The sequence below is a fragment of the Taudactylus pleione genome, unplaced genomic scaffold, assembly GCF_031769625.1.
Source record: "Taudactylus pleione unplaced genomic scaffold, aTauple2 ptg001874l, whole genome shotgun sequence".
Classification (NCBI taxonomy): Eukaryota; Metazoa; Chordata; class Amphibia; order Anura; family Myobatrachidae; genus Taudactylus; species Taudactylus pleione.
Window position 1 is genome coordinate 465091 of NW_028286271.1, and position 26933 is coordinate 492023.

Consider the following 26933-nt stretch of genomic DNA (forward strand, 5'->3'; position numbering starts at 1 on the left):
AAAACCAGAAATCTCAGACCACCAATAAGGAGTCCGATTTCCATAAGGAACTTGAACGGATCACATAAAGCCAAAGAGGCCGGACCACAGTCAATGAGACCACCCCAGCCGAGAGGACTGGGGACTGAATGGCCGTACCATAAGTTCCAGAATAATATGGAACCTAAAAACCACTCTAGGAAGAAACACAGGGCGAGAGCAACTCACACCCTGATATGATGCCCTCCAGAAGAGGGAGCCACATGAGAACACTCCCAATTCAGACACTCTCCTGGTTGATATAAACACCCTGAGAGAGAGAGAGAGCTTAAACAATAGACCATGTAATGGCTATCACAACCAGCGGTTCCATTGACTGTCCCCGGAGGGAACAAAGAACCACTACTAACTCCCAAGGAGTCCCTAGGGAGGACAAGTGGAGGCATAATCCAGAAAACACTCCAAAGGATGAACTGGATACCAGAGTGGAGCAATTCCATATCTTAACCATACCGACAGTGTAGAGATCCGCACTGTCAGGAAGGCCAGGCCGAGGCTGAACCCCAAGCCAGCCGGAAGGAATGCCAGAATATCTGGAAATCCTGGACACCGGAGGATCGTATAGACAGGTACGATACCATAAGAATTATGTATGCCACAGTCCGTGGCAGATCCCAGCAAAGTCTGGCCTATCTGCTCTAAACATCTCAATGAAGACAGAGCCAGGGAAGTCCTAGGACCACAGCAGGGGCGCAGTCAAAGACAAATGATCCAGGTCCAGGGAAAAACAAGGACCCTGAGACAACAGGTCCAGATAGTGAAGCAGTAGGAATGGAGCATCGATGAGGAGACTCCGAAAATCTTAGTACCAGTGATGTCTGGGACAAACTGGAGCCCCCAGAAGGAAAGCCCCTCCGTCTCGAATTAAACTTCCGAAGACCTCGAGGAAGAAGGGAGACCGGAGGACACAGGTACACAAAGTGGAAGGACCACTTCACTGACAAAGAGTCACTGAAGGTAGCTTCAGTACTCCTAGAGCTGGACTGTAACACCGGTAATGTGTGATAGAGTCAGAAGGCCATGAGGATCAATCACCTCAGGGAGGCCCCCTCTGCTCACCAGGAGATGAAACCTCTCTTGGAGAAGAGACTAGTCCCAGGGATGCACGTCGTAACGGCTGAGGAAGCCCACTTCCCAATGGAGAGCTCCGGGAATGAACACTGCAGAGTTGGCCAGGAGAAGACCCTTGGACTATGTCAGAATGTATGACATTCCTGTCATTGCCACCCAACTACCAGTGTTGCCTAGACGGAAGCCACTGTCGGACTGAACCTATTCAGGTTTACCGTGACATATGGGTTAGGCCAGAGTGAAGGCCCAAGACAGCCTAAAGTACCAACAAGTTAAGTGGCAGGGCGGAAGCGACAGACGTCCAACTTCCCCGAAATGAATGCGGACCAGACACTGTCTGTAGCAAAGAATACCCTGGACGAGATGGCCATAGCCACCCGGACAGAGACCGACACGCCTCCGGAGAAAGCATCATCGTTCGAGACATCCGCACACTCCAAGTTGAAGAGTGGAGATCTTGTCTTACGCCAGAAAAATTCTCAGATTCTGAGAATCCAGCAGTGCTCCCAGATGACGAAAACCCTGTGAGGGATACAAGGAGGACTTTTTCTCCGTTGACTAATCATCTGTGCCGAGAAGAAGCCACAGTTATCCTGACCTGGCGGTAAAGTACCTTGGTGATCCTGCTAAAAGCAGGAGGCCGTCCAGAGAAAGGAGCATTCGGATACACTGAACAAGTGAACTGTCAGAAAATCCATAAAGCTGGTAAACCCCGGTGGAGTTGAAGACAGTCCCAAAAGGCAGAGCCCGAAACTTACAAGTGTTGCTGTGGCACAGCAAACCTGAACCCATGCTGATGAGAGGGCTCTGTATGTACCCGTAGGTACGTATCCTGAACACTCAGATATACCATAAAATCCCCAGGTTCCAAACGTCGGATGATGGAGCATGGAGGATTCCACCTGAGTCCAGGTACCCTTGGAATCTGATTCGGGGATTTGAGACAGAGTATAGGCAAATGAGGACCAGTCGGTCACTGCCCCAGAAAGAAAGTAGAACAACCAGTCCCTCGCTGAGATAGTGAGGCTGGCCGAAATAACTCTGCTTACCGTAAAGACTGTATAGCTTTCTGGGATTGTAAGGCCCTGATCGGGTCTGAAGAAGGGCCCGTGTAACAACGCCTGTGAGGAGGCCGCCTGAGCAATGAGAGGCCGTTGAGAATCAGTACCTCACTCTGGAATCCCCCAGATGTAGACCTGTCCCGTCAGGCTGAAGGTTTATCCTCAGGCGTAGAAGCAGGGTCGTCCGGAAGTCCAGGACTGCTCGGTACTGGATATGGTGGCCCCCGTGGAGGCCCACGGCCTAGGAAAAAACAGGCCTTTAGGCTGACCCTGAGGACAAAAAGACTTAACAGAGTTAGTCCGAATGTAGTGGGAGTAGCTAAAGACGGTATCTCTCCATTAGTGATACTGCCAAGGTTGCAACAATCTTGTCAAGGTCAGGACCAAACAAGATCTTCCCCATGGAAGGAGTCTGCACCTCTGCTTTCCCATAACGCAGCCATAGGGTATTGCGGCGGATACAGTCGCAGCCGAAACCCTGAAAGTTAGAAGACCGGCATCCAATGTAGGTAATCCCACATATGACCACTGCATATTTTATGTGAACGGCAAAAGATATTTGAACCCCAGACGTGTTGGAGGGGAAAAACGTTACAAAAGCATCACCATGCGATGGCCATGGTAGGACGGGCAACAGGCCCTGAAAACGAGTAAATTGATTTCAGGCAAAGTTACCACCTACGGATCCGTAAAATCCGTCCAGGCCGGGATGGGAGGCAGATTAATGCCTGTAACCCGACGAATAACATACAAATCCACCCCAGAAGGAGATTTCCATTACTTGTGAGGACCCTCAGGGAATGGGAAACAGGAGGCCTTTGTGACTCCTCGTATCCGGCGACAGCCAGACTCTCGCCATGAGATCCACCCGCTGGGCTGAAACGGGAAATGTATGATACAGGTGCAGTATCGAAATTCTCTATATCCAGAATGAACCTGGCTACCAGCTCCAAAGCAGGGATAATAATACTTGAAATCGGCTCCCCCCATGTGAGAGGGAAAGAGTCGAATACACCCTCCAGTTCACGGCAGAGCCACTGGGAAGTAACCACAGGGCGTATATCACGCCATTTAGTATTTCGCAAGAAAACGACATCCACCAGGGTGGCCGTTGTGGTAATCCCTGCAAGGGGAACGTCAGACCGATGTGGTATCTGAGGTAATTCATGTACTGTGAAAAACCCCGGCAGGGAGCGATAGTCTGTGACACAGGGGTAAATTGCAAGAAATTGCGACATACCCCGAGTTGAAAAGGGCAGTATGGTGAAGTAACTCCAAGCGAGTGACGACAATGGGGCCCGCCCGGCGATCCTCAAAGGAGAGGATCCTGGGAAATAAACCGCCCTTTAAGGGGGTCGTGCAAGGGGCCCGGCACCAGATGGCGCCGCATACATAAACCTGAGTTAAAATCCTCCGCACTACTACCTGCAGGCTATGACTTGCAGGATAGCAATAATGGGTGCCGTATCGTGTGCCATCTCCTGGTCAGATATATTTGACTATGTTGACGGAAATATTAAGCAGCGCCATACCGGTCCTGACTGACGCTAAAATTAGCTGCAGGGACCCATTATCAGCGTATGCAACTCACAGTTCCATCTAAAATATGGCAACGTGCAGCACGCAACAGTATGTGACAAACCTCACAAATATTAACATATATATATATATATATATATATATATATATAAGGTCTCAGAACCACCCCAGAAACACCTGTATTAGGGCAGATAAAGAAAAGGGATAGATATACACTGACAGGTGAGAGAAAAAGCAGACAGTCAGCACTAGCATAAGTCACATACAATGCAGAAAAATATATATACATACATAAGCATGACATATAATATACTGCACAATGTCGCTACATTCAACTGCCCAGATTCAGTGTCTGGGAAGGCTATAGCGCTGTGTACACTCACCCAAAATGGCCAGGTACGCAGGGGGACTGAGCTCACTACTATCCTAGAAGTTCTGCAGCACCACCGAGAGATAATGGCCGCCGGAGACCTCAGAAGAAGCGTGGCCCGCGGAGGAAGCAGCTCAGCGACTCCAGACTGTAGCATTGAAAGGCGCGCTGAGCTGAGGGGAGGAGCCATTAGACAGGGAAGGCTTCCTCCCTGGCTAGCAATTAACCCCCCGGGATGCCAGCTCCCGCTATAATCCCTGGTGGGCTAGTGGACACGCGGGGTATGCCTCCATGGAGGGGGAGCCTGCCGCCACCGCTAGCGCCTCCGGTCTGTCCCCAGAGACCGGAGGCATAAGGCTGCATGTACACGTGGGTCACTGCAAGCGGTGACCACGCGACTTACCTGTCCCCGTCGATCCGGCAGCAGCCCAGGGATTCCTCCAGAGTCCGGCTAGTACAGACTCTGGGGTCCCGCTGCGATCCCCAGATCTGTACTGGCGTCGCAGTGCCGGCGGGGTGTAGGAGCGGCAGCTTAGACGTCCATTGGACAGTCTGATGCTGCCTCTCTGAAGAGTAGTAAAAAAAAAAAAAAAAACTCTTTAAAATAAATTTTAAGCTTAGGGGCTGCTAAGCCCCCCTGCAGTAACGGTGACCCGACTCCGGCCGGGCACCAACTTAAACTGAGGTGCCTCTGGTTGGGGGGCGGTGTTATAGGGAGAGTGGACCCAAGTGCATCCTGGGAGCTAAAAGCTTTAACTGCGTGGTGCCCGGATTTGGTTCCCAACCTATACCCCAAGGTCAACCCTGTGGACCCCCTATGGACCCTGAAGTAGAAATGCAATCGGCATGAGAGAGCTCCCAATTCTGATAGCCTACGGGCTGAGAGATGGACAGGAGAAAAACAATCTTCCATATCAGCATCTTTAAGTCTACTAACTGCAAGGGCTCAAAGGGTAATTGTTGCAAAGCCTGGAGAAGGACGTTCTTGACCCACAGTACAACTGGAGGAACATAAGTAGGTTACACAAGAGCCCGAGAACCAAAGACAAATCTCACAGAGCTACCGGAGGAACAAAGGGAGGCTGAACCCTCAGAACACCCTGCAAAGACATTCTAACATCTGGCAGGAGGGCGATCCTTCGCTGAAACAAAACTGATAGTGCAGATACCTGAACTCTCAGGGTGGCCAGGCGAAGACAGAGGTCTAACCCAGCCTGAAGAAAAGAGAGCACTTGGGAGACCCTAAAAACTGTAAGGTCATACTTTCTATGGGAACAAATTTGAAAAATGAGTGCCAAACTCTGTAATAGATGCGGGCAGAGGAAGGCTTTCTTGCCCTAAGCATCATCTGAATTACAGAGCTAGTAAAATCCTTTGGCTCTTAAGATGGAAGACTCAAGAGCCATGCCATCCAAGACATACGAGGAAGGTCTGGATGCAGGCAGGGACCCTGTTCTAACATAGGCCAAAGAGTGTCTATGGAGAGACTCTGAAGGTCGGTGAACCAATGGCGTCTGGGCCAAGCAGAAGCTATCAGTATTACTGTGCCGCCCTCTTGTTTGAATTTCCTGAAGACCCTTAGGAGGAGGTAGATTGGAGAAAATAGGTATGCCAGATTGAAGTCCCATCTTACAGCCAAAGCATCCACGAAGGCGGCTGAGGGGTCTCTGGTTGTGGAATCATACCTGGGGATCTTGTGATTGTGACGTGAAATCATCAGGCATACTTCTGGTAGTCCCCATTTGTCCAAAAGGACCTGAAAGACATCCGGATGAAGAGCCCATTCCTGGGGTGTATGTACTGATGACTTAGGAAGTCTGCTTCTCAGTTTAGGACTCCGGGGATGACTATTGCCGGAAGAGGATGTTCTGCCCAAACCAGAATGTTTGCAACTTCCTTCATGGCTGACCGCCTTCGCGTGCCTTCCTGATGATTGAGGTAGGCTACTGCGGTCGCACTGTCGGCCTGAATCTGGACAGGCCTGCCCTTAAGGATATTCTGCTTTATACACTGCTTGAAGTTCCAGGATGTTTAGGGATAGTTGACTTTCCGGAGTAGTCCATCTTGCCTGAAAGGTATGATGGCATGTCACCGCTCTCCAACCACGAAGGCTGGCATCCATGGTGAGGAGCACCCACCTTGGAATAAAAAAGGGGGATGACCCTTGTTCAGATGAGATGTTTTCAGTCACCATGATCGGGAAAACCGAACTTCCCGAAAGAGGAGGATCGTCTTGGACCACATAAGATGATACTGTCCGTTTTATCGGGAGAGAGTCAGTCATTGCAGCGGCCTGGAATGGACCTGGGCATATTCCACCATGTCAAAAGTGAATACCACGGACCCCAGGACCTGCATTGCTGAGTGAATGGATACCTTCTGATTGCGGAGCAATCTGCGCACCCGTAATTATACAGCCAAAATCTTGTCTACTGGGAGAAAGAACCTTTGTGCCAGGGAATCCAGTAGCGCCCTCAGATGTACAATCTGCTGTATTGGAGAAAGGGAAGACTTTTTTCCAATTGATTATCTGGCCCTGCTCCTGTAGACAGGCAGTGGTCAGCTGGAGAAGTTGTTGTAAAACCTTCGTAGACTGCCAATATCAGAAGGTCGTCCAAGTATGGCAGTATCCTGACTCCTTCTGAGATGAGCAGTCATGACTGCCATTGTCTTGGTAAACACTCGAGGGGCTGTGGACAGACCAAAGGGCAATGGTAATGTTGCTGACGAACAGCAAAACTCAGAAACCCTTGGAGGAATAGCGCAATAGGTACATGCAGATATGCTTCCCATATGTCCAGGAAACCATGAAATCCCCAGGTTCCATTGCCAGCATAATGGACCGCAGGGTTTCCATACGAAACCTGGGCACATTAATGAACCTGTTTAGAGATTTCCGATTCAGAATAGAGCAATGAGATCCATTTAGCTTCTGAATCAAAAACAAAATGAGTAATAACTCCTTTCTTGAAAGCTAGAGGAACCAGGATTATCACCTTCTGAATTTAGAAGGGCATGAATGACCTACTAGAGGGCAAGGGCCTAGACAGAATCTGATGGGGAGTAGTGCAGACAAACTTCTGGGGAGTGACCCTTTAGGAAGGTGTCATGTAAGAATCCCCAGTAGGGAGGATGATTTCCCATTTAATACACTCTCCCTGTGGGAGAGGGTAAACAACACTAGTATTTTTTGAATCTGGAACAGTTAACTGGGGAGTTCCATGCTTCCCCCATAAACTCAGTGAGCTGTTCAGTTTAAAATAATCCAGCCTAAATCACCTTCTGGTGTCTAAACACCAGGTTTATTAGGCTTTAGGAGCTTTTTCAATAATGATGATTGCATTAACCGCCCCTGCAAGAGAGGAACATCCACTGATGAATGACGCTCCTAATCTCCGAGATAGATCCAGAGGGAGAAACCGCTGTATAACCTGGCCACCAAAGGAGATATACAGGGAGACTGACCAAACCTCCTGAGATTTGCAGCGACAGTAGAGCACTTGAAAGTGGTCTCTGGGCGTCTCATATACAAAGGAGGCCGGAAGCCACAACCCAGAGGCACAAAATCCTTGCACTGGATCAGCTTCTGAGCTAGGGGAGGGGCTGCCGGGGAGAGTCTACCTCCCCTAGGCTGTATCAACCCTCCTGGTGCACTAGCTTTTAACTTGGCCACCGCCACTGTCCCCAGCGCAGACTTATATGCCCCGGTGGTCTAGTGGGGAAGCAGTCAGCCCTGGTTCCCCACCACAGCAACCTCCGGCAGGTCTCCACTGAGAGGGGGAACCACCTTACCTTACCTGTGTCCCCGCTGCAGTCCTGGGCCCAGCGTCATCGCTGGTAAAACTCTGCGGGGGTAGATGGAGCAGCTGCACGGGCATCCATTAGGACACCTACCGCTGCTTGTTCTGGAGAAAAAAAAAACAAAGCTTGGGAAAGTCCCGTCTAACCAGGTGCCTCTGAATCCCGCACACCAAACAGTAAAGAACTGAGTACCTGTAACCAGGGGCGGGGCATATATGGAGGAGGACCCAGTGCATCCTGGGAGCTAAAGCTTGTAACTGTTTGGTGCTGGATCACTCCAACCACATACCCCAAGGTAATTCCTGTGACCCTATGGAACCCGAAGAAGAAACTCTAAAATTGTAGTGTTGAAGAGCATCCTCAGAAAAAAAAGCCTCCTCTGAGAGATGGGACTAGACTGGACTCTGCATATTTTATTATCTTACCAAGTGATTCCAGAACCTGTCCTGCCTCTCTCACATGTTCCAAAAATATGCCCAGTGAGTTTGCTTTACTAGATGGTCATGTAAATTGGGGATGGCCTTCACCCCCCTGACTCTGAGGTGGTCTGCGATAATAGCCATAACCTTGGTAAAAAGCCTTTAAGCAGTGGCGATGCCATAAGGAAGAGCCATGAACCGGTAATGCGGAGACTGGATCGCAAACCTGACAAGGAACGGATATCACTCTCACATATTAACAGGCAGGTAAGATTCCCTGATGATCCGACCACAAAACTCAGAGACAGCATTCTGACCCTGTCTCCCTGAAGAACAACATTCACTGACAGTAAAATTATACAGTAATTGGCATAATTGAACAGTCTGGCTCCTGAGCCCAGAAAATGGAATGTCCACCTACACCTATCCTCAAATAGACCCTTTTTGCTACACCACAGACTTTGCGACTAGGCGCACCAAACACCAATCCTAAGTACCTAGTACACTATAAGCAAACTAAGATGCAAAATTGAAAAAAGTAGCACAATGGAGGAATAAAATTGCAAAATTAAGGAAAAAGTACAAAATCTAGGGTAAAAGCAAAGACAGGTCCGATGCCAGTGAACCGTGCCAGGCGTCATTATGCTTTACCCACAACTTAATGCTAATTCCTTTGCGACAATAAACTATTCTAGCAGGAATAGTAGCAAAATTAGGGAAAAAGTGCATAGCAAGGGAATAGAGTCAATCGTCTTGGATTATATGGCGCAACTAGGATAGATGTAGGAGGACACGTATAAAACAAAAGGTTAAAACATAACCAGGAGGCACATCATGGCCTTCAATAGAGAACACGACTCCCTCGGGCACTAACAAAAAACCGAATTCAGCTGCAGCCAGTTGGGGCATTGAGTGGGAGGACCCGGAGTTAAAGTGCCTGGTCAAACCAATGTGTATTCAGTCTGGCCTTCAGCTGTAACTAGACTTAAGCACAGATTAAAAAGTCTTAGATTCATTTTTCATCCAAAACCTCATCATTCTATAATCACTAGGAGAGTCCAACTTTCCATAAAGAGATATCACGTCTGTTCACAGATTGGATGCTAGTGTTCACCCTAGCTCCAGCGGCAGGCAGGCCGCTGGAGCTAGAGAGGGCACATCTGTGTGCGCGGCAAAGGTGAACTGGTCACCGCACATTTCCCCACCCGCGGAACACTGTGCCCCGCAGGAGAAGAGGGCACTCGCAGGCGGTGGGGCAGGGCGCTTTTTGCCCTCGTTGTGGAGGGTGCTTTTTGCCCTCCAGAAGGAGGGCAGGGCGTCGCGCCCCGCTAAAACAGCCTAGCTGGAACGCTAGGATGCGATTTGCAAACCACTTAGAAGTACAGATTCACAGATATGAGATCTCGGCAATACGCCATCACAAACCCATGATATTTATAGTCCTATGATCGCTATAATAACAGGGATTAATGTGAACACCCCATATTTAGGTAGAGATGTGCGTTCACCCCTGTGTTTTGGATTCATCTTTGTGTTTTGGTTTTGCAAACCCACCCTCAAGTGTTTTGGGTTTTTTGTAATTGAAAAAAAAACAGTTTTTAAAAAAAGCTAAAATCATGTAATTTAGGCAATCCAAAACCAAAAATCCGGATTTAAAATCCGAATCCTGAACCATGAAAAGATCAGAACTGCGACTCTGATTTTTCCGGATTGACGAAATTCGGGTGGATTTTGATTTCTGGAGAACCGCACATCTCTAATTTTAGATAATCCTTCCGTGGGGGAAGTTATGCACAATTATTAATATCCAAGATAAAATGTTACTTGGGCAATTCTGTGATTGCCCAGATTTAATTAGCTGGTCAGCCAGTCAGCCAATATTTGGTGGTGACATCACGAGGAGGGGAAGGAAGCTCATAAAAAGGTATGAGCACCCTTTGTTCTGGGTTCAGACACTGGGGTTCAATCTGATTGAGGGACTGTTCCATGACTTCTGCTGTGCCCCAAGCCCAGATTATCTGAGTGTTAATCCTATAAATTTATACCTTTGTATTTGAAAATCGCAATACATGGATGTACTTTGTAACCATTTACCTTTGTAACATCCTTTTAACTAAAGCTGGATACACTCTGGAGCAATGTGTACCCGCACAATACAGTGACCAACATATCGTATCCGCGGGTACACATCAGAACGATGTAATGAAGGATATTGCTAACACACGCTGGCTAAAAACAACGTATCGGGCTCATATTGCTCCAGTGTGTACCCATCTTAAGCATTTTACACCTTCTGTAAATAAAGCATTCATTATTAGTTTATTTCATATAGGATTCAAAACCCAGTCTGTGAAGAGATTATTAGACCGATAGGACTAAGTTTTATCTATTAGTAATTACTAGACGCAGGAGGCGTCTCAGCGAACTGTGTGGTCATCTGTGACGCCGAGCATGTGTAATTGAGATAGAGGTTACGCTATAACTGTTAATTGCTAAAAACCGGGCGCAGGCCAGTTAACGGAGGGGAGTTGTGTCGCTGAGCCTGCACAATTGTTATAGATGTACCGGTGGCCCCTTTTTGAGAAAGTACCATCAGTGGTGACGGTAAAATAATGTATTACAACGTTCTGTCTATTACAGAGTTGCACCACAGTCAGGTATACTTGCTGAGGTCCCCGACATAATTGGTGGCAGCAATGGGATTAATTATGTATGCATTTCCTGCCCTCAAATAACTTCGTTAAAAGTCATAGGGGAACTGGTTTTGTAACTAACAAACTAGTATCACATGAAACTATAGCTCGCAATATGAGCCATATCTCTATATGTCTTACACAGGACACAAATAACAGTGATGGAGTCACCAGGGCTTCTTGTATGTCACTAGCTCGCCACCGGGACAATCTCTATGTGTCTAAGGAGGAATCAGCTTGTAAGTGATGTTCTTAGAGCATGCCTAACGGAAACAGGTTAGGGTGCTGTGGCAGTGACTGAAAACCAATGTAGGTGGCCTCCAATTTGTCAGACAAGCACAGCTGTGACTGCTACGTCTTTGGCAATCAGTGGATAAAAAGTACCCAAAACAAATATTCTGTGAGCTGAGCAAATTATGAGAATACAGCCTAAAAATAAGTTACACCAGTGAGTCTCATAAAAGTCACCAATTCCTAGCACAAATGGCTACCACTATTTCTTAATGCACACTCTAATTTATCAAGAAGATAGTGGGATAGTTTATACATCCATCACAGAAAGGTTCTGTACCTGGTCAATAGCACATGGGATGAGACACTGTATATCCTTTCGGCCATTAAATATTTCTGGGAAGGAGCTGCTGAAAGATGGTGCGGCCTGGATGGCAGGAAAACTGATTTTACCTACAACACAACACAGGACACGTCAGGCAGCAGATACAATCATGACATTTACAAATTTATAGCTTTGTCGACCATGGTATCCACCAGGGAGTCAACGTCTTACCAATGCAGTCGCTGTCTGTGAAGCCGAATATCCCTTTCACTTGGTTAAAAGTCACGTGCTTCTGGACTTGTACAACATTTTTGTAGAAACCAGAACTCATCCTTAAAATAAATAATGGTTCAACTGCATTAAAAAAGGTTTAGTTATTTTTGTGACTCCAAAAAAACAAACAAAACAAAAAACATCAATATAAACCCCCCACAGCAAAAAATGGTCTCTCCTTACACCATACCCACTAGCGTTAAATTGATGCCATCTACACCAGTTTGAAGTATAGAAACACAATTGAAAATATGCAAAGGGACCATATCCATTTATCTATATCTTTATGTCATAGCACAATTCAATTCAAACTTGTAAGTCTAGACAAAGTAATGTATCTTTGGTGCGTACACAGCTACGCACATTGGAATCTGAACTGAGACTCCGAAAAATCTTTGTAGTTCACACGTCAAAGACAGATGACCCAGGCAAGGACCCTGAGACAACAGGTTCGGTCGTTAAGGCAGCAGGAACGGAGTGTCGATGGAGAGACTCCAAAGATCTGACTACCAATGACATCTGAGCAAAGATGGAGCCACCAGGACAGTGCCTCCGTCTTTTTTGAACTTACGAAGAACTCAAGGAAGAAGGGAGACTGGAGGGAACAGGTACACAAACTGGAAGGTCCACTTCACTGATAATGCGTCTACAAAAAGTTGCCTCGGCATCTCTTGTTCTGGACCTGCACACTGGCAGTTTGAGATTGTGTAGGAGGCCATGAGGTCCACCTCTGGGAGGCCTCATATGCTCACTAGCAGTTGAAAAACCTCTTGGTGAAGAGACCATTCCCCAGGATGCACGTTGTGACGGCTGAGGAAGTCTGCTTCTCAAATTAGAACTCCTGGAATGAACACCGCAGAGATGGCTGGGAGGTGACCCTCAGCCAATGTCAGAATGCATGACACCTCTGTCATTGCTGCCCAACTTCGAGTGCCTCCTTGATGGTTGATGTAAGCCACTGTTGTGGCTTTGTCGGTCTGTACCTGTACAGGTATTCCGTGAAGTATATTCTGAGCCAGTATGAGGGCCCTGTAGACAGCTCGAAGTTTCAATATGTTAATTGGTAGGGTTGAGTCGACCGATGTCCAGCAACCCTGAAAGAAGTGTTGACCGGTCACTGCGCCCAAGCCCCGGAGACTGGCGTCCGTTGTTAGGAGTACTCAGTCCGAGATCCAAAAGGGGCGACCCATGGTTAGATGAGATGTCTGTAGCCACCAAAAGAGGGACAGACGCACCTCTGGAGAGACTACCATTGTCTGAGCTTTGATCCGATGGGGTAACCGGTTCCACCTGGAGAGGAGCAGCCTCTGCAAAGGCCTGGAATGAAACTGAGTATACTCCATGTCGAAGGTAGACACCATGGATCTTAGAACCTGCATTGCTGAGTGGATCGACACCCGGCGACTGTGGAGACATCTGCGCACTCGTAGTTGAAGTGTGGAGATCTTGTCTGACGCCAGAAAGATTCTCTGATCCTGAGAATCCAGCAGTGCTCCCAGATTAATCATTCTTTGTGAGGGATTCAGGGAGGACTTTTTCCAGTTGATTAACCATCCGTTCTTGTGAAGTAAAGTAATGGTTAGCCATAGATGGCGGTGAAGCACCTCTGGGAATCCTGCTAAGAGCAGGAGGTCGTCCAGATATGGTAACAGTCGGACACCCTGACCACGCAGGTGGGCCGCCATGATAGCCAAAACTTTGGTAAACACCCGTGGAGCAGTGGACAGTCCAAAGGGCAAAGCCTGAAATTGGAATTGTTGTAGTATAGTAAACCGGATATCGCTGATGTGAGGGCGTTATAGGTACGCGTCCTGAATACCCAGAGATACCATAAAGTCCCCAGGCTCCATAGCTAGGATGATCGAGCGTAGGGTTTCCATCCTGAACCTGGGTATCCTGAGAAATTTGTTCAGGGATTTGAGGTTGAGAATAGGCTGATGAGACCCATTCAGCTTTTGAACAAGAAAGAGTAGAATAGTAACTGGTCCCCCACTGAGATAGCGGGACTGGCACAATTACCCTTTCTTGCAGCAAGGACTGTATGGCTTTCTGGATTTGTAAGGCCTTGCTTTGGTCTGAAGGCGGGCCTTTGTAGAAAAACTGGTGGGGTGGCCGTTGAAGAAATGAGAGGGCGTACCTGTGAGAGACCACTTCTCTTACCCAAGCATCCATGGTGGTTTGATACCAGCACTGGCCAAATTGAAGAGGTTGGCCTCCCACTCTGGGACCCGTCTCATCCTCGGATTTTGAAGAAGGGCGTCTGGTGGTCCAGGCCTGCTTGGTCCTGGGCTGGGTGGCCCTAGAGGAAGCTGACTGCCTTAGAAAGGACTGACCCTTTAGGTTTTCTTTGAGGATGAAACGACCTAAGAGATGTAATCCGAGGCCAATCTTGTCAAGGTCTGGGTCAAACAGGATCTCCCCATTGTAGGGTAACACTTCTAGGCCTTTCTTGGAGTCCGTGTCTGCCTTCCATGAGCGTAGCTACATACAGGGCTGCCATCAGAAATTGTAGGGCCGGTACTGGCAAAGTAGACATGGCCCCCCTTGTAGGGGGATGGGACATAGGTAGGTGGAGCTGTAAATAATATGGATGGAGCTACATCGGGGTGTGGCATCAATTGTGAGAGGTGGACCTAGAATGGTAGAGGAGGGGTGTAACAGGACAGGGAAGGCTGTACATCAGGGGCACAAGGCTGGGAAAAATGTAATGTGGGGGGCACAGGGCTGGGAAAGCTGGCTGTACTTGGGGGGTCACAGGGCTGGGAAAGCTGGCTGTACTGGGGGGTCACAGGGCTGGGAAGGCTGGCTGTACTAGGGGGGCACAGGGCAGGGAAAGCTGGCTGTACTAGGGGGGGGCACAGGGCAGGGAAAGCTGGCTGTACTAGGGGGGCACAGGGCTGGGAAAGCTGGCTGTACTAGGGGGGCACAGGGCTGGGAAAGCTGGCTGTACTAGGGGGGCACAGGGCAGGGAAAGCTGGCTGTACTAGGGGGGCACAGGGCTGGTAAGGCTGGCTGTACTAGGGGGGGCACAGGGCTGGTAAGGCTGGCTGTACCAGGGGGAGAAGCACAGAGGAAGGCTGGACTAGAAAGGGGGTGCAGGGAAGGGTCAGTGTCACTGGCAGCCAGTCAGGCATGGAGAAAACCGGGCAAGGATGTCAGCAGTGTGTACTTCACCGGGAGCCAGGGAACAAAAACAGTGCTGGCGGCATTTTGAATATGGTTCGTCTGCAAGCCAATCACAGCTCGCAGACCGACAGCCATCCAGGAGCAGACGCTGCTGATTGGCTGCCCTTCCGTGAGCTCTAATTGGCTTGTGGCTGGCAACTTATTTCAATGCTGCCTGTGCAGAGTCTTCTCCCTGGTTGCCGGTATAATTATTAATCCACAGTGCTGACATCCGGGCCCCCTCCCTCTCCGGGACTATAGGCCCAGCAGTCCCACTCCTGATGGCAGCCCTGGTCACAGGATACGGCGCGTAGACACTGCCATGGCCGAGACTCTGGAGGTCAGGAGACTGGCATCCAATGTTGCTTCTCCAATATTGGAAGCTGCATCTTGTATGTGAGCCATGAGAGACATCTGATCCCTAGAAGCATTTGAGGGAAATAAGTCTTCAAGTGCGTCAGCCCAGCTCTCTATAGCTTTAGCCACCCATGTAATAGCCATGGTTGGACGGGCAACAACCCTGAAAGAGAGTATATCGATTTAAGGCAAGATTCCACCTTTCTATCCTTAGGGTCCTTCAAAAGAGGATACTTTAGGGATAGGTAACGTAGCGCTATTAATGAAGTGCGTAACTTGGGAATCCACCACAGGGGGAGTCTCCCATTTTGAACAGTGTGCCACAGGAAATGGATAACAGGAGGTCAGACGTTTTTGGGGCGGAAACCTCTTACCAGACGATTGCCAGGCTGCCGTCATGTGTTCAGCTAGTTGATCTGCTGAAGCCACTTTCTGTCGTTTAAACATTGGGTGCTTTGATTTAGGGGCTGGCTCATCATCTTCTATGAGTAAGATGGATCTCGTACCAAGGCAGGGACATTAATTTTAGACGACACTCTTCCTCCCCCGGAGGGGAGTCAGTGTTAGAGAGATCAGCATCTTCGGCCTCCTCAGATAACACCTCAGAATCTGAGAGCTGCGTAGACTGTGAGGATAGCACAGGACGCTTAGGTGGTTACTGGGTGGGGGCTTGTCACCTTGCAACATAGTGTGAAAGGCTGTAGAGGTAGCCACCAGACTCTGTACTGAGGTAGAGAGTACGTCTACCCATGGAGGGGGCACAGGAGGTACATGTATAGCCTGAACCTGTTGTGGCAACCCCATAGGAGGAATTACAGCTGGTACAGCTAGGCGGTCTGCAATAGTAGCCAGCATCTGAGAAAAGGAAGCCCAGGGGGGCTCCTGGGCAGGGGCTTGAGGGTCTGATTGGCATGGTGGGGTATAACATCTAGCACATAACCCATCTTGTATCATCCTCCTCACCTAAGGCTGCAGCACATAATTAGTATGAGAGCAGTATGGGTGCAGATGCCTACTTGTTACTCTTGCCTTTGCTAGGCATAGCTGCAGAGTCGTATAGCACACAATATGGCACTCTGTATAATGCAACCACTAGGTATGTAGGATACAAGTAGGAATACTGATCCTGTCTTAGGCTTGGACAAGCTGCAGGAGCGCACAGCAGAAATATGTCACTGTGCAGTAACCAACTGTATGCGACAACCCTCACCAATACATTTATTGTAGAGATGTAGGGAAAATCCCTGAATACACCGGTATGTTAGGGCAAAGTAAAAAAAAAAAAAAAAAAAAAAAGGGAAAGATATATACTGACAGTATAAAGAAATAAACAGACAGCGCTAGCATAAGTCACATATATTGTATTTCTGCATTGTAACTGCAGAATGGCACTACAATCATCTACACAGATTCTGTGGTCAGTGACTCAACATCTGGTAGGTTATAGCGCTACATGACCTGACTCCAGGGAGAGGAATGTAAGGGGTCCGGACCCAGCGTATCCCTGAGAGAGCTGTGGCTGAGCCTGAAGAAAATGGCTGCCGGAGACCTGAGGGGGCGTGGTCAGAGGAGGAGGAGAGCAGCTCAGGGAAGCGAGACCTCAGAGGAATGGTGCCCTGAGCTGAGGGGAGGGGAAGCTGTAATAGGGAAAGCTGACCTCCCCATGCTGATTTTTAACTACCCGTACGCTGGATTCCTGCTCCATATGTACCCTGGTGGTCTAGTGGATCACTACGGACAAAGCCTGTGTTCACTCTCAGCTCCTCCGGTCTGTCCCCTGTGATAGGAGGTATGAGTGCCATCCACGGGTCACCGCAAGTGATGACCCGTCTTACCTGCCCCCTTGTGTCCGGGCTGCAGTCTGGGTTCGTCCACGGTGCTGGCCAGCGAGGACCCCGGGATGCCCGCCGAAATCCCAAGCCGGCGCTGCGGCGCCCAGAGGGGTGACGGAGCGCAGCGCAGATGTCCTGTTTACAGTCTGTTGCTGCGCGCTCAGCAGGAAACATTGAAAAAAAAAAAAATCATAAAATAAAAGCACACTGCATAATGGGGACCCGATTCCGGCCGGGCACCGATGAAAGTGAGGTGCCTCTGGCACGGGGGCGGGTTATAGGAGGGTTGGACCAGTGCATCCTGGGAGCTGAAAGCTTTAACTGTGTGGTGCCTGGTCCTCAACCACCACCTACACTCCAAGGTCTCCCTGTGGACCCCGAAGAAGAAATATACATATGTAAGTGCTAGTGAAAGAGAGCAGCTAATAGTGTATACAGAGCTTATCTGTAGGAGAGTCCTTTCCTAGGATTCCAAACCAAGATCTGGAGAGCGCTGACAGACACCAGGAAGATGTGGGGCAGCACAGATGGGGCATTACTACGTCACAGCACTGAGGTTGTGGGTTCGATGCCCTAACGGTGTGGAGTTTGTATATTCTCCCTGTGCTTGCGTGGGTTACCGGTTTCCTCCCACACTCCAAAATTACACTGGTAGGTTAATTAACCTATTTGTGTGCGTGTGTGTGTATGTGGTAGCGAACAGAGTGTGAGCTCCACTGGGGCAGGGACAGATATTAAAGGCCAAATGTTCTCTGTACAGCGCTGCGGAATATGTGCGCGCTATATATATAACTGGTAATACATGAATAATGCATAAGGATGTAACTCACTTTTATCATTTCCAAAACAAAGTTACCCAACCATATGAATGAGGACTGGGAATGATGACAGGAGGTAGGGTTATTATAGGTATGGTTATTATAAAGTGCTGGAGCTGCGACCCAGGAAGATGACCTTCATATCATATGTCTCTGTACAGCCCTCCGTTTGTAGCAGAGATTATAAATCAGCCGTACAACAGGTATACAACAGCCGTATAGAAATATAAAATCAGCCGTACAACAGGTATACAACAGCCGTATAGAAATATAAAATCAGCCATACAACAGCCGTATAGAAATATAAAATCAGCCGTACAACAGGTATACAACAGCCGTATAGAAATATAAAATCAGTCGTACAACAGCCGTATAGAAATATAAAATCAGCCGTACAACAGGTATACAACAGCCGTATAGAAATATTAAATCAGCTGTACAACAGGTATACAACAGCCGTATAGAAATATAAAATCAGTCGTACAACAGCCGTATAGAAATATAAAATCAGCCTGTGGCCGGAGGCAGGCCACACGGGGTTAATGGCTGCCACAGCACTTAAGGAGTTAACCCCCGTGCTGTGCCGCCATTTTGAAAAGGACAAAAAGGCGCCAGGCGCCCCTGCAACCAGCGCTGACACAGGTAAAGTGGACACAGTATAAAAGCACACTGCACATGGTTCATAGTAAACTGTATTAATATCTACATATTGTGCGGTAGAGCACTGCATCTGCAATGCATTGGTGTATCAAGTGGAGTAGTATAGTCTATGACATGTGTGAATATATTTTTGTATGTAATATGGGTGTAAATGCACTTATAGAAATGTAACATGTCCTGACCTTTGGAGACAAACTGCTTGTTAGACATCCTCACCTAGGGATGGATATGGTAATTACCCTATAGCCTGGCAGTGGGGATGGATATGGTAATTACCCTATAGCCTGGCAGTGGGGATGGATATGGTAATGACCCTAGCCTGGCAGTGGAGGGTTAGGTGGTGACTGAAGAAGCCTTTCCTATGTAATGCGGGCTAGGGAGACACCTGTGTGTCTGTATACGATACCAAGCAAATGTGTAAAAGACAAGTTGTTTGTGTTTAGGAAGCTTCTGTGTTGTGTAAGAGCTAAGAAGGTGTAAGACTCAGAAAGCCCAAACTGGTTTAGTCATAGACATGTGAAAAGACGAATGCAATAGGAATTTGCATTATATTTACCTTTTCAGCAACAGTATATGCTAACTCAGTCTGTGCTTAGGAAACCAAATGTTTTTGGGTGGTATCAAGGAAATTAATTTAATTTCTGTGAAATGTAAGACGTATTTATTTATGTTTTCTGAGATAGCCTGATTGGCTAGAAGGAACACAGGGGGGATTTGCCCCCCTGTGATGATGTGTCTAAGAATGACATAAAAAGAGGGACTGTGAGCCCTTTATGTGTACAACCCTGTAACTTCTTTGAGGAGAAGAGCTGCTGATAAGATTCCTGTACGCAATGTAATGTATCCCTTCATTCAGAAGGGAGGGTCTTCTTTAAGACATTGAGCAATAAAACACTGTTTGCCTTTACTTCAATTGCCTCCATCCTGCGACCAAAAGAATTGCGCCACACGCTATTCCATTCTCCTGCTGTTCTGGGTAAGAGCTCCGTGTCTCCAAGTTCAAGTCCTCTGCCAAGCTACCGTGCAGACCTGGTCCATTGCGAGGGATCACGTGGGAACAGCCGACACCAAACAGGAGGTGTGTCCGCAGTTAGTCAAACCCATAGGCAGCAGAAGCGGTTCCAGGTGCCGAGGCAGGCGCCTGATTGTAACCTAAAAAGCGGTTCCAAACGCTGGTGGTAGAGTTTGGTGGTGGAAGCATCGTTACACGGAGGTCACTGATGTTGAGTGGGAGTCCAAAAGCACTAACCCGTGACCAGGGACGGCCTAGGCGAAAGGCGTCCGGTCAAACAGCCGTACAACAGGTATACAACAGCCGTATAGAAATATAAAATCAGCCGTACAACAGGTATACAACAGCCGTATAGAAATATAAAATCAGCCGTACAACAGTCGTATAGAAATATAAAATCAGCCGTACAACAGGTATACAACAGCTGTATAGAAATATAAAATCAGCTGTACAACAGGTATACAACAGCCGTATAGAAATACAAAAATCAGCCGTACAACAGCCGTATAGAAATACAAAAATCAGCCGTACAAAAGCTGTATAGAAATATAAAATCAGTTGTACAACAGCCATATATAAATATAAAATCAGCCGTACAACAGGTATTTACATAGATTTGCAGTCTTAGCTCACAATCTCCAGAACGTTGATATGCAGCAATTACTGCCATTAGTTGTTGATGTATATTGTTTATATTGTTGCAATGTGATCATCATGTGTGTAATTACAGTCAGGTGCATAAATATTGGGACATTGATAGAATTTTCATATGTTGTCCTCTATTCACCACCACAATGGCTTTGAAATGAAACAAACAAGATGTGCTTTAACTGCAGACTTTCAGATTTAATTAGAGGGTACTTACATCAAAATCAGGTGAACGGTGTAGGAATTACAACGGTTTCTATATGTGCCTCCCACTTTTTAAGGGGCCAAAAGTAATGGGACAGACTAAACAATCCTAAATCTAACTTTCACTTTTTAATACTTTGTTGCAAATCCTTTGCAGGCAATTACAGCCTGAAGTCTGGAATGCATAGACATCACCAGACGCTGGGTTTCATCCCTGGTGATGCTCTGCCAGGCCTCTACTGCAAATGTCTTCAGTTCCTGCTTGTTCTTGGGGCATTTTCCCTTCAGTTTTGTCTTCATCAAGTGAAATGCATGCTCAATCGGATTCAGGTCAGGGGATTGACTTGGCCATTGCATAACATTCCACTTTTTAGCCTTAAAAAACTCTTTGGTTGCTTTTGCAGTAGGCTTCGGGTCATTGTCCATCTGCACTGTAAAGCGCCGTCCAATGAGTTCTGAAGCATTTGACTGAATATGAGCATATAATATTGCCCGAAACACTTCAGAATTCATTCCGCTGCTTTTGTCAGCAGTCACATCATCAATAAATACAAGGGAACCAGTTCCATTGGCAGCCATACATGCCAACGCCATGACACTACCACCACCATGCTTCACTGATGAGGTGGTATGTTTTGGATCATGAGCAGTTCCTTTCCTTCTCCATACTCTTCTCTTCCCATCACTCTGGTATAAGTTGATCTTTGTCTCATCTGTCCATAGGATGTTGTTCCAGAACTGTAATGGCTTTTTTAGATGTTATTTGACAAACTCTGATCTGGTCTTCCTGTTTTTGTGGCTCACCAATGGTTTGCATCTTGTGGTGAACCCTCTATATTCACTCTTGTGAAGTCTTCTCTTGATTGTTGACTTTGACACATATACATCTACCTCCTGGAGAGTGTTCTTGATTTGGCCAACTGTTGTGAAGGGGTTTTTCTTCACCAGGGAAATAATTCTTCTGTCATCCACCACAGTTGTTTTCCGTGGTCTTCCGGGTCCTTTGGTGTTGCTGATCTCTCCGATGCATTCTTTCTTTTAAAGAATGTTCCAAACAGTTGATTTGGCCACACCTAATGTTTTTGATATCTCTCTGATGGGTTTGTTTTGATTTTTCAGCCTAATGATGGCTTGCTTCACTGATAGTGACAGCTCTTTGGATCTCATATTGAGAGTCGACAGCAACTGATTCCAAATGCAAATGTCACACCTAGAATCAACTCCAGACCATTTACCTGCTTAATTGATAATGAAATAACGAGGGAATAGCCCACACCTGTCCATGAAATAGCTTTTGAATTGATAGTCCCATTACTTTTGGCCCCTTTAAAAAGTGGGAGGCACATATAGAAACCATTGTAATTCCTAATCTGTTCACCTGATTTGGATGTAATTACCCTCAAATTAAACCTGAAAGTCTGCAGGTAAAGCACATCTTGTTTGTTTCATTTCAAAGCCATTGTGGTGGTGAATAGAGGCCAAAATATGAAAATTCTGTCAATGTCCCAATATTTATACACCTGACGGTATGTTCCTTTTATACAGCCATGTTTATATATCCAACCTTTCAATGAGTTTGAAAATAATTTTCTCAGTTTATATTCAGTTGTGCATTTGAGAGTGTTTCTCAGAGACGGTCATAGACTGACAATGGCGGCACGTGTGCTCGAATAGAAAGAGCTCGTTTTGTTAGCAAACACAGAATTAACCGTATTTATAAATAAAAACAACAGCTTTAATTGAACAGTAGTAAAAATGTGCACAGAAGGATATTAGATGCCCCTGGGTAGGAGACATTAGTTTTATTTTTTGTTTGTTTTTATATTTTCTTCGGCTCCAGACTGGACGGCTATGGCCCGGGCTACGATGAGTAACTATTGTCACAGATAAACATTACAGTTGTGGATATAAGACCCCTTAATTTCTGCTCTTTTTATTGAGGCTCTTCCATGTCTTTAGGATAGATGGGATGGAGGCCTCCATGCAGGGCCGGCGCTAGGCTGAGCTGCGCCCAGCGCCGTATTGAGTTGCTGCCCCTTCCCTCCTCCGCTTCCTCCCCCTGAGCTTACATTATCCCTCTACCGCCGGGCGGGTGGGTGTTTCATGCGCCCTCCGGATAGAGTGGCGCTCCGGGCGACGGACAGGCTTGCCAGTGCCTGGAGCCGCTACTGCCTCCATGCAAAGAGAGGTTCACTCAGTGGATATGGGAGGACTTCAATGACACCCTTCCCCAATCTATTCAATGTTTTAGGTGTAAATTGTGGTACGAGACCCCCCCGATCCAACATATGAGGATCTACCCCCTGCCACATGTACGTCATGTTACACATGGATGAGTCCCTAATGTTTGCATGTGCTATGTTGGAGTCGTGACTCTTCCCTCACCCCCTATTTGATTTTTTTTGGATCCAGTTCTAGTTTCGTTCCTATTTCGGTTCTTACATTACGTACCGCCTTATCGCGATTCTGATTTGTGGTTCCTTATATGTTACAATATGTATCTACAGTTTAGTGTTTCAAGTGCATAATTGAACCTGCATTTAACTCAGTAGTTTTTTTTCTTGAAGCATGAAAACAAAGTACAGGTTGTAAAGGTACGAAACGTGTGAGGACACTAGAAGACACGCCACTCACCCCATATGCTCCAGGTCAGAGAAGACACGCCACTCACCCCATATGCTCCAGGTCAGAGAAGACACGCCACTCACCCCACATGCTCCAGATCAGAGAAGACACGCCACTCACCCCATATGCTCCAAGTCAGAGAAGACACGCCACTCACCCCATATGCTCCAAGTCAGAGAAGACACGCCACTCACCCCATATACTCCAGGTCAGAGAAGACACGCCACTCACCCCATATACTCCAGGTCAGAGAAGACACGTCACTCACCCCATATACTCCTGGTCAGAGATAGCACGACACTCACCCCATATACTCCAGGTCAGAGAAGACACGCCACTCACCCCATATACTCCAGGTCAGAGAAGACACGCCACTCACCCCATAAGAAGACACGCCACTCACCCCATATACTCCAGGTCAAAGAAGACACGCCACTCACCCCATATACTCCAGGTCACAGACAGCATGACACTCACCCCATAAACTCCAGGTCAGAGACAGCATGACACTCACCCCATATACTCCAGGTCAGAGAAGACACGCCACTCACCCCATATACTCCAGGTCAGAGATAGCATGACACTCACCCCATATCCTGCAGGTCAGAGAAGACACGCCACTCACCCCATATACTCCAGGTCAGAGAAGACAAAGGTTTTATTGACATCAAAGCCACATGCCATAATGTCCTTGGTATTTTCTATGGTGTACTGGTAAGCTTTCTCTATGGTCAAATCTTTCCAGAAATACTTTTCATCATCAGTCATCTGGACAACAAGCGGCACGTTAAACACGTCTTGTAACCACCTATAAACAGGAGAAAAAAGATCTGATAAGAAATCCTAAGGCACATAACACATATTGCTAATATAATCCCTGATAGTGTATCTGTATGGTAGTGACTGACTAATGCTGCTTACACACACAGTGACTAATGCTGCTTACACACACAGTGACTAATGCTGCTTACACACACAGTGACTAATGCTGCTTACACACACAGTGACTAATGCTGCTTACACACACAGTGACTAATGCTGCTTACACACACAGTGACTAATGCTGCTTACTCACGCAGTGACTGACTAATGCTGCTTCCACACACAGTGACTGACTAACGCTGCTTACACACACACAGTGACTAATGCTGCTTACACACAGTGACTGACTAATGCTGCTTACACACACAGTGACTGAGTAACGCTGCTTACACACAGTGACTGAGTAACGCTGCTTACACACACAGTGACTGACAAATGCTGCTTACACACAGTGACTGAGTAATGCTGCTTACACACACACAGTGACTAATGCTGCTTACACACAGTGACTGACTAATGCTGCTTACACACACAGTGACAAATGCTGCTTACACACACACAGTGACTAATGCTGCTTACACACAGTGACTGACTAATGCTGCTTACACACACAGTGACTGAGTAACGCTGCTTACACACAGTGACTGAGTAACGCTGCTTACACACACAGTGACTGACAAATGCTGCTTACACACAGTGACTGAGTAATGCTGCTTACACACACACAGTGACTAATGCTGCTTACACACAGTGACTGACTAATGCTGCTTACACACACAGTGACAAATGCTGCTTACACACACAGTGACTAATGCTGCTTACACACACACAGTGACTAATGCTGCTTACACACAGTGACTGACTAATGCTGCTTACACACACAGTGACAAATGCTGCTTACACACACAGTGACTAATGCTGCTTACACACAGTGACTGACTAATGCTTCTTACACACACAGTGACTTAAATTGACACTTGTATAAGGCAAGGTCCGTTACTAACGTCTCAATGCTCGTAGATTTTCTTCAGGGTGCTAGGCGCATCGAAACGTCTGTAACGAAATTTGCCTGCAGTGGCGCCATCTATTTGTAGATAGATAGATAAACTAATAGATATCTATCTATCTATCTAATATTATGTTTAGCGCTTGGGTTCTAGAGAGTAATGTGCGTGATTTTGCATTTTTTGGGATGCGGTTGACTCAATAGCTGATCCGTAGGGAAGTTAATGTGTGATACCGTCGAATATTAAAAATGGGGAGGGACGTTTCTCCTCGCGAAAAGGAACACCTTTATAATATAATCTTACAGTGCGCCATGTGTCTGCTAACACGATAAACAGCCTGCGCAATGACCAGCTGAACATCTTTGTTTTTCTAAATGATTGTCTCCTCTTCTTTGTGATGAATCCCCTTAAACCCCAAACATTTCCTCATCTAATGCATTTATTAAAGGAACTTTTTATTGAAACTTTAAAATGTAAAATACAAAATTAATATAAATTGTCAAAGATTTCCTAATTAGTGCCCCAGTCAGACAATCTATTTTGTAGATGGTGAAATAAATATCATTGCAGTCTCTGCATCAGATCATATGATCTACATCCGAAACATACCGCCACGACCAGCCCTGGCCAATCTGTGACCCCCTAGCTGCAGTGAAAACTACAAGTCCCAGCATACACCCCACCCCCCCATGCTCACAACAGCTAGAGAGCCACAGCTTGGCCAGACCTGGTCTAGCCTATGTGGTATGAAAACTTAATGAACAGTGACGCAATTATCACTGTACTCATGATTCTCACAAATTACTATCATTACATCTAATACCTACAATTTCATTTATTTTACTATTACACAGAACAATTGTATAGTGCAGCTGTACACAAATGCATGTCTGACAGACACCCTACGGTCGGAGTAAATGCCACTTACTTGGTGAAAATAAAGGGGATGAGGTGTCCTACGTGCATGGCTTCCGATGACGGTCCTCTTCCTGTATAGAGGTAAAAAGGTTTCTTCTTCTCTACTGCATCCAGAATCTGGTGCATGTCCCTAAGGATGAGAAGAGCACATTTCTGCTACACATACTAGTCCATGTGATCTGCCCACAAAGAACATGCACCAAGTGACTAACATTGCTATCAGCAATTTATATCATCACTGATTCATTTCCAATCACCCATCCCCATAAGTACATCGGGAAGACAGGGGCGGAGGACTTCAAACAACAAGAAAAAGCGGAGAGCATTATACTACTCACCGTTACATCAGTTCCCATTTGGAGGACACATGCGGTGAAGGGCAGGCACAAATACAAACTACACCAGTAAACAAGTACATAAGAGAGCCTAACGCAACTAAACAGTAAAACCAGATCCACACTGAAACCTGGGAGTGAGCAGAAACAGAGGAAACAAAAAAAAAAAATTAAAGTTATGGTATGAACTTACCTTTGTTAACTCTCTTTCTTCAAAGTCCATAGGGTCCACAAGGAGCCCTTGGGGTATAGCTGGATCTGGATCCTGGGCACCACGCAGTTAAAAGCTTTGCTCACAGGATGCACTGGAACCATCCTTCTCTATACCCCGCCACGAGCCAGAAGCACCTCAGTTCGTATGTAGCCAAAGGCCGGAGGAGGAAAAAGAGGGAAGGAAGACTGGAACACTCGAGAACCAAACTCACAGAGGAGGAGGCAGGAAACTGGTGACCAGTAAGAGAGTCCATATGAAGCCAAGTTCTTACCTTGGGGATGTCCCAAAGCAGTCCTTTTAAGGGTGGGGACACTCCTGCGCTGAGAGGAGAATCCAGCGCCCAAAGGAAGCATCGTGAGAGGCGAAGGTATCAAATGCATAGAACCTTAGAAAAGTCTGGATAGAAGACCACATGGCCGCCTTACAACGCTAAACAGCCGAGGCGCAACAACGAGTTGCCCATGAGGGGCCCACAGACCGAATAGAATGAGCGT

The 26933-nt window shown here is 47.0% G+C and overlaps 1 protein-coding gene across 3 annotated transcripts in view; it reads right to left on the reverse strand.

Moving 5' to 3' along the window:
* The window catches only part of WARS1 (tryptophanyl-tRNA synthetase 1), a 94172-nt gene that overhangs the window by 15351 nt on the left and 51888 nt on the right, over positions 1 to 26933 (reverse strand). For all 3 annotated transcript variants that reach the window (XM_088465155.1, XM_088465154.1, XM_088465153.1), the window contains exons 5-8: positions 25901 to 26020; positions 23769 to 23951; positions 11781 to 11881; positions 11565 to 11677 (exon numbers count right to left, since the gene is read on the reverse strand). In XM_088465155.1, coding sequence (XP_088321281.1) covers positions 11565 to 11677; positions 11781 to 11881; positions 23769 to 23951; positions 25901 to 26020 — 517 coding nt within the window. The remainder of the gene's footprint in view (positions 1 to 11564; positions 11678 to 11780; positions 11882 to 23768; positions 23952 to 25900; positions 26021 to 26933) is intronic.